At 46.4% G+C, this 8,958-nt stretch overlaps 1 protein-coding gene across 5 annotated transcripts in view; it reads left to right on the top strand.

The window, feature by feature from the left end:
* STRADA (STE20 related adaptor alpha) overlaps positions 1 to 7,792 on the top strand; it is a 28,663-nt gene extending 20,871 nt beyond the window's left edge. For all 5 annotated transcript variants that reach the window (XM_040331336.1, XM_040331337.1, XM_040331339.1 and 2 more), the window contains 5 exons: positions 131 to 302; positions 2,097 to 2,201; positions 4,194 to 4,426; positions 5,551 to 5,593; positions 7,204 to 7,792. In XM_040331336.1, the coding sequence (XP_040187270.1) occupies positions 131 to 302; positions 2,097 to 2,201; positions 4,194 to 4,426; positions 5,551 to 5,593; positions 7,204 to 7,356 (706 nt within the window). In that variant the 3' untranslated portion in view covers positions 7,357 to 7,792. The remainder of the gene's footprint in view (positions 1 to 130; positions 303 to 2,096; positions 2,202 to 4,193; positions 4,427 to 5,550; positions 5,594 to 7,203) is intronic.
* Positions 7,793 to 8,958: the final 1,166 nt, after the last annotated feature.

An 8,958-nucleotide genomic window follows, 5' to 3' on the forward strand; every position in this document is an offset into this window, starting at 1 on the left:
ATTGAGAATGGTGTTCCACTGTTTTGTCCCAATTTAATTATCTTCCCAGAAGTCAGTTCTTCAGGATGAAGTATAACCCAATTAGTACTTTCTCCTAAATTATGGCCAGTGAATGATTATCTCTCTTCAGGAGTGTGAAGGCCAGTCACATCCTCATCTCTGTGGACGGGAAGGTGTACCTCTCTGGCCTGCGCAGTATTCTTAGCATGATAAACCACGGACAGCGAGTGAAAGTGGTCCATGACTTCCCCAAGCACAGCTCCCGGGTTCTTCCCTGGCTGAGTCCAGAGCTCTTACAGCAGGTGAGAGGAGTGTACAAGACCAACTTTAGAATGTACATCTAATGCTGTGTAAAATACTCTTTAATGCCACTGCCTTTTCATAACTTTTAAACAAAGGGGCAGTTTACTGTTTTTCAGACTTTAGTGGGGCCTGACTGTGGCCAGTGGGAGTACAAAAAATTTACATGGCACCTGTGGTCAGTGTTGGCGGGAGGCATGGAGCCCTGTCGGCGGGAGGAATGAAGGCATGGAGCCCTGTCGGCGGGAGGCATGGAGCCCTGTCGGCGGGAGGCATGGAGCCCTGTCGGCGGGAGGCATGGACCCCCTGTCGGCGGGAGGCATGGACCCCCTGTCGGCAGGTGTCGGCGGGAGGCATGGACCCCCTGTCGGCAGGTGTCGGCGGGAGGCATGGACCCCCTGTCGGCAGGTGTCGGCGGGAGGCATGGACCCCCTGTCGGCAGGTGTCGGCGGGAGGCATGGACCCCCTGTCGGCAGGTGTCGGCAGGAGGCATGGAGCCCCGTCGGCAAGTGTCGGCGGGAGGATCCGAGCCCCGTCGGCAAGTGTCGGCGGGAGGATCCGAGCCCCGTCGACAAGTGTCGGCGGGAGGATCCGAGCCCCGTCGGCAGTGTTGGCAGGATTGACATTGTTTCACTTTTTCCACATTTTGTTATGTTACGGCCTTATGCCATAATGGAATTAATTCATTATTTTCCTCAAAATTCTACAAACAATACCCCATAATGACAACATGAAAGAAGTTGGTTTTGAAATATTTGCAAATTTATTAAAAATAAAACAAAATCACATGTACATAAGTATTCGCAGCCTTTGCCATGACACTCAAACTTGAGCTCAGGTGCCTCCTGTTAAAACAAATTTTGAAAAAACAAAACCGTTTTATAGTTTGTTATAAAATTTTACAAACCGGTAATTTTTCTCCTTCATTGATGAGGCTGCACTGATAAGGTGGCACTGAAAGGCAGAACTGATGGGCATTGGTAGGTGCCACTGGTGGGCACAGATGAGGCGGCGGTGGCTCTCACTGTTCAGAAACCAATTGACAGAAGCCGGTGATCGGCTTTTTTTTTTTTTTTCTGTTCACACAGTCAGCGTGAGCATAAAAAATGGCAATTACCGATCTGCTGGCTAACAGCTGATCACGTGGTAAGGGGCGGGAGTGGCCCCTTATTCCGATCTGTGATCCGCCGAGTCTCATTGACTTGGTTATCACAGAGCAGGGGACGCGCAGGCATCTCGTGCACGGGAGGACGTCTATTGATGCCCTCCTGGCAATTAAAGCCTACGTTGTAGATGTTTTTGGGCTTTAGTGCGTGGGCGAAGTGGTTAACCTTTAAATAAGGACATGTGTTCCAGTGTGTTTTTACAGCGTTCCAGTGCAGGAAAAATTCAGCATGTTATACTTTTTTTTATTTTTTCTTCTGGATCTGCAAGCACTGGTGTGAACTATGCCATTAAAAACCATATAACCTACTTTCCATGTGTTTTTGATGCAGAAAAAAAAATGTGCATGCAGAAAGCATTTGAAACTCATCCGGACTGCATGGTGTGAACTGGCCTTTAAGGTTTTTTTTGCCAGGACAGGAAAGCTTCCCTCCTCATCCCTTACTGCTGGCTCAGTAAGCTGATGTCAGCAGCCAGAGCTTTAGGCATAATGTCAGGCTGATATCAATTCACCTTACAGTACTCAGTCAATCTGCAGCAGCTGCTAGGGGAGTGCATCTTGACCTCTGGGATCAATTTTTTTTTTTTTTTTATATATGTGTATGTGTGTAAAACATTTTTTCTTTTCACAGAACCTTCAGGGGTATGATGCAAAATCCGACATCTACAGTGTGGGGATTACAGCGTGTGAGCTTGCTAATGGACATGTGCCATTCAAAGACATGCCAGCTACACAGGTAAGGACGATAGTACCACCTCTAGGACTCGGTTTTCTTTTTGTTTTTGAAAGTATCTAAAGAAGAATCTGTGTTGACAGCATTTTACTTTTGCGGACTCCAAAAAACATGGCAGCAACTGCTCATTGGGCGTTTAGATTAGGCACAGAGGGCCAGATTCACGTAGGGGAGCGGCGGCGTAACGTATCGTAGATACGTTACACCGCCGCAAGTTTTCATCGCAAGTGCCTGATTCACAGAGCACTTGCGATTAAAACTACGCCGGCGGCCTCCGGCGCAAGGCGGGCCAATTCAAATGGGCGTGTGCCATTTAAATTAGGCGCGCTCCCGCGCCAGACCTACTGTGCATGCTCAGTTGTGCAATTCCCGTCGTGCTTTGCGCGCCGTGACGTCATTTTTTCGAACGGCGACGCGCGTATCGTAATTCTGTATTCCCGGACGGCTTACGCAAACGACGTTCATTTTTAAATTTCGACGCGGGAACGACGGCCATACTTTAGACAGCAATAAGTTTGCTGTGTAAAGTTAGGGCACCTAAAACGACGACTAACTTTGCGATGGGAAACTAGACTAGCGGCGACGTAGCAAACGCAAAAATCCGTCGTGGATCCGCCGTAACTCGTAATTTGCATACCCAACGCTGGTTTACGATGCGAACTCCCCCCAGCGGCGGCCGCGGTACTGCATCCTAAGATCCGACAGTGTAAAACTATTATGTCGGATCTTAGGGATATCTATGCGTAACTGATTCTATGAATCAGTTGCATAGATAGAAACAGAGATACGACGGCGTATCAGGAGATACGCCGTCGTATCCCTTTTGTGAATCTGGCCCAGAATCTTCCCTACATCTTCATTTTACAAAGGCTCTATCTATTCATGGCCTGTAATGCTGCTGTTCACTCAGAATAAGCCTATATATACACACAACTTGATATTAATTACGTTTTGAGTGTGGGTATTGAAGATCCCTTCTCTAAATATCCTTGCATGCTAAGAGAGAAGGTGTCGGGGGCATAAACGTGGATGTTTGGCAGATGCTCTGGTCTCAGGTCCACAGGAGTTCCTATTATTTTTTTTATTTTTGTTACACTACAGCCTGCAATGCATTGCACCCACGATCAGTGGATCATGGGTGCAATGCCAGGCTCCTGCAGACATTCAGTACAGCTGTCTGCTCGTACCTCTTAATATGGGCAGACAGTTGCTGGAGAGCAGGAAAAATCTATGAACTATGATGCAGTGGCAGGGGAGACTTGTAGTTCATTCACTGAACTCTTTGAATGAATGACGCGACTGTCGGCAGAGCCCTGCACAGCCACACTATTTTTAAAATGTGCCAGCGGGTGCATGGAGAGGATCCCTGCCCACTTTCACAGGGGAGGGTCGGGGGACTGCTTCAAAGTAACATGTTACACCCTAAATACGGGTGTAATATGTTATAAAAGGTGAACTTATTCTTTAATATATCATATATACTCGAGTATAAGCCGAGTCTTTCAGCACATTTTTTTTGCTTATACTCGAGTCACCTTTTTGCGCCTGATCTCCCAGACTTTGGGGACCCGGTACCGGCTGTTCGTAGGTCCCCTGGACCCGGAACTTGGCACACATGTAGCCCCATTTCTCCTCCTACAAGTGTGCAAAGTTTGTTTTCTGGGGAACCTACGGCTGGGGAACACTTTTTTTTTTTTTTTTTTCAAAACAGGGCACCCCTTCCATAGACTCCCATGTTAAAGTCTAGGCATGGGCACAGTGAGGCATGGGCATGGACACAGTGAGGAATGCAGATGGACACCCTAGGCTTATACTCGAGTCAATACGTTTTCCACGTTTTCTGTGGTAAAATTAGGTGCCTCGACTTATACTCGAGTATATATGGTAATGGAGAAATAATTTAGACCGCCCATTTTTTCATTCCTCTGGACCTTTAGACAAATGAGGGCCAGTAGGATACTACTTAACTAATGAGGTGGCTTCTCTCCTCACTAGATGCTCCTCGAGAAGCTGAACGGCACAGTGCCCTGTCTGCTGGACACCGCAACCATTCCTGCCTCTGAGCTCACCATGAAGACCTCTCGCTCCGGAGCGGACTCTGGCATTGGAGAAGGCACCTCCTGTCGCCCATCCAATGGGGAACCTAGCATGCACCCTTACAACCGCACCTTCTCCCCACACTTTCACAACTTGGTGGAGCAGTGTCTTCAGAGGAACCCCGAGTTACGGTGAGCCTTCATACCGTTCAATATAGTTGGTGTCCAAGGTTAAGTAAAGTGGAAAAAGGAGGACAACTTTGTAATTTTTAGTGATTTAAACATTGTGTATTAACCACTTCAGCCCCCGGAAGATTTGGCTGCCCAATGACCGGGCCATTTTTTGCGATTCTGCACTGCGTCATTTTAACTGATAATTGCGCGGTCATGTGATGTTGCACCCAAACAAAATTGACATCTTTTTTCCCCACAAATGGAGCTTTCTTTTGGTAGTATTTGATCATCTTTGCAAATTTTTTTTTTTTTCTTTTTTTACAGCGAATAAGAGTATATTGATTGCTTTGTGCAAAAGCTATAGTGTCTACAAAATATGGGATAGATTTATAGCATTTTTATTGTTTAATTTTTTTTTTTTTTTTACTAGTAATGGCAGTGATTTTTATCGGGATAGCGACATTATGGCGGACACTTTTGACACATTTTTGGGACCATTGACATTTATACAGCGATCAGTGCTATATCAATGCACTAATTACTGTAAAAATGTCACGGGCAGGGAAGGGGTTAACACTAGGGGGCGATCAAGGGGTTGTGTTCCCTAATGTGTGTTTTAACTGAAGGGGGAGGGGACTGACCTAGAGGAACTCACAAGCTGCATTTCCTCAGCTCACAGAACAGGTGTGTGTGTGTGTGTGTGTGTGTGTGTGTGTGTGTGTGTGTGTGTGTGTGTGTGTGTGTGTGTGTGTGTGTGTTTTTTTTTAATATATACACACATGCACGTCTTTGTTCTGCCTCTCGTGGCCAGTGGTCATCGTGACCGCCGATCACGAGCATCGGCCCCTCCTGTGATTCAGCGGGTGCACTCCTGCTAACACCGCTTAAAGCGGCCGACGTACAGCTACAACGGTTCGCCCAGCGGAGCCAACCTGCCGCAGTATAACTGCGGCAGCTGGTCCGCAAGCAGTTAATATTGAGCTGCTTTTCCAATAGGGCTGCAACAGTTTAATGCTGCACTCCCCAGCAGCACAGACTTACCCTAAGCCTAAAGTTTAGCTATGATGCAAAATGAAATGAGCCAGCATTTTCCTCTAACACCCTGATCTGCATTCTAATTCATACCTTTGTCTGTTTTTCAGGCCAAATGCTGGCACTCTGCTCAATCATTCCTTCTTCAAACAGGTAAGTGTTCCCATGTCCAGCCAAGCTCCAAGTAGAGTGCTGCTGTAATTGGTTGAATGGCATATTTGTAGCTAAGTAGCCCATCTGCAACCTTTCTGAGGGGGTTGTCCGCAGGAAATAACTTTACAGCTGCTTCTGACCCCTCCATGTTACGCCACAATCTCTCCTACGATTTTCTGCATAAGGCACCCTATTCATTTTGAATAAGCTGGCAACACAGCTTATTTTACTAAAAAGCACATGACACCCCTCACCCGTCCTTCTTTCTTTCCTTCCTTTTATTTTTTTTTTAACCCTGCATATATGTATGAATTGTGATGCACAGCTTGCATACCGTATGTGTGAATGGGCCTTCAAGTTTGCTAACACTAGCTAGAGATATGAGGGTTCCAAAGATTGTTTTCAGGGAGATATTGGGAAAGAAAGCACCCATGTGTGTTTCTGCGCGCGCGATGAGCCTTTCTATGTGTAGCTGCAGGCATCATTGAGATATCACCGCTCAAAGTGGAGGAAGTCCCAGGGACGTCCTCGGTGGTAAAGAGGTTAATGTAAGGGCTACAGTGGGAGAAGCTGAACTGAAAGCACGGCGGTCACATGACTTCCTAGGCTGACGTCGAAGGAGCTCTCGGCCTCTCCTACTGTTGCCTGTAGATTGGAGGAATAGAGTGGCCAGGAGTCATGTGACTGACCTGAAGACGTCTGAAAAAAAGGGTATTTGGAGGCTTTGGGCCAAATCCACAAAAGGGATACGACGGCGCAACTGCTGTTACGCCATCGTATCCCTGTTCCTAACTATGGAACTGATCCACAGAATCAGTTTTCCATAGTTAGGCAGAAGATCCGGCATGTGTAAGGGACTTACACTGCTGGATCTTAGGATGCAGTACCGCATCCGCCGCTGGGGGCATTTCGTGTCGAAATGCCGCCTCGGGTATGCAAATTAGCACTTACGGAGATCCACAAAGCTTTTCAGCTTCGTTTTTTCTCCGTAAGTTTTAGTTTGCAAACGCAAAATTAGGGCTGCTTTTACAAGGTGTAAAGTTAGTACACCATGTAAAAGCAGACCCTTCTGTCCAGCGACGCAATTTTTTTTTGTTTTGAATTATTTTTTTCCCGCCGTATCTTTTTTTTTTTTTCCCGACGCAACTTTATTGACCCGACGCGATCCACAAAGCTCGGCGTAACGTAATTTCGCGCTATGCACGTCGGGAAAATGACGTCACGAGCATGCGCAGTACGGCCGGCGCGGGAGCGCGCCTAATTTAAATGGGAATCGCCCCCATTTGAAGAGGAACGGCTTGCGCCGGCGGAATTTAAGTTACACAGCCGAAAATTTCTAGGTAAGTGCTTTGTGGATCGGGCACTTAGGTAGAAATTTTAAGGCAGTGTAACTTAAATGGAAAAATTTACGTTACGCCGGCTCTTTGTGGATTTGGCCCTTTGTTTTTTTGCAAACACTTACCGTGTGTTATGACTGCATAAGGGTCTGGCAGTGAATGGTTTTGTAAGGTTACAATCATTTTAAAAATACCTGCACAAATTTCTAGCTGATTTTTAAAACAAAAAGCAAAGTTAGAAGTGTTAATTTTAACAAAGATTTTTACTTGCAGATTAGGCGCAGAGCATCTGAAGCCCTCCCCGAGCTCCTCCGTCCAGTGTCCCCCATCACCAACTTCGAGGGAGCTAGAAGTTCAGCGCCTCCTGGACTAGAGGGACTGGTATCTAACATGGAGCAGTTGGAAGTGGATGACTGGGACTTTTAAGGAGAAAAGGGAGGAATTGGGGGAAGAGGGGAGGGATTGGAATCCCGTTAATGTTTACACTGCGCAGACCCCCCAGGGGGGGTCTGGCCTATTGGAGATGCATGAGGAAACTTACCATCACAAATATTAGGAGTCCACACAGGGACACTCCCTCTGGCACCAGCCACATCTCACTGTTTGTGTTATTTGGTCCTCTGGAAGAAGGCACGCTATGCTGGAATCGGTCTTGTATCTAGACATAGTTAACCTGCTTAGCACTGTACTGTCACAGAACGTCAGTTCATTTGGTTATCAGGGTTCAGCACCGTTCACCCAACCCTGCTTGTTTATGGGTGTCACCTGCCTAGTCAGTGTTGTAGAAAATAAATAAATCAGCAGCTATTTTTACGAACTGGCCAAGAGAGGTTCGCTCAATAAAGCTTTATAATTACTGTAAGCAGAGAAGGGGGTCCTGCTTCCCTCATAGGATGGGGACTGATTACCCAAGACCACCATCCTAAAGACAACACAGGCATTGGTAGACATGTGGCACATCTCCCATATAATCTTATAGCCCTCACCCGATGCGGTCTTGGAACGCCTATCAATGGGCTAAGCCAGGGTTTCTCAACTCCAGTCCTCAAGGTGCCCCAACAGGTCATGTTTTCAGGATTTTCCCTCAGATGAAACAGCTGTTGTAATTAGTGGTGCACCGAAATGGAAATTCAGAACCGAAATAAAAAAAAAATGTCAGGCCGAAACCGAAAATGACTTTTCCTATTTTTTTTTTTTACAATTTTTTTAAATTTTTACAGTGAGATTTTTTTTTTTTGAAGGGGGGGGGGGGATAGTGGATTGTTAGTGTCTTTTTTTTATTATTATTATTATTATTATTATTATTTACATTTTCTTTTTTAAATTATTTATTGCAATTTTTTTTTTTTTTTTTTTTTTTTTTTTTTTTTTTTAAATCAGCCCTGTTGGGGGGGGGCTTTGAGAGATCAGGGGTCGTAACAGACCTCTGACATTTCCCCTCTGAGACAGGGAAAGGGACTAAGGACACAGATTCCCCAGTCCCTTTCTCTGCAGCTTCAGCTGCGCTGAAAATGAATGGAGAGAAGACAGCGGCTTCTCTTCAGTCATAAACTGAAACATTGTAAACACAGTTTACGATGTTTCAGTTATGTGAATGGACAGTCAGTCATCACTGACTCTGTCCATTCCGAACAGTAAGGAGCCAGATTTACCGGCTCCTACCCCGCTCGCCATCCTGACTGTTCCAGGGGGTGGAGGAGGAGGAGGAGGAGCACGAAAGGAGAGAGAAACACGGAGGGATAGAGAAACATGGAGGGATACACGGAGGGATAGAGAAACATGGAGGGATACACGGAGGGATAGAGAAACACGGAGGGATAGAGAAACACGGAGGGATAGAGAAACACGGAGGGATAGAGAAACACGGAGGGATAGAGAAACACGGAGGGATAGAGAAACACGGAGGGATACACGGAGGGATAGAGAAACACGGAGGGAAACACGGAGGGATAGAGAAACACGGAGGGATACACGGAGGGATAGAGAAACACGGAGGGATACACGGAGGGATAGAGAAACACGGAGGGA

This window comes from Rana temporaria, chromosome 12 (genome assembly GCF_905171775.1).
Source record: "Rana temporaria chromosome 12, aRanTem1.1, whole genome shotgun sequence".
NCBI classification, from domain to species: domain Eukaryota; kingdom Metazoa; phylum Chordata; class Amphibia; order Anura; family Ranidae; genus Rana; species Rana temporaria.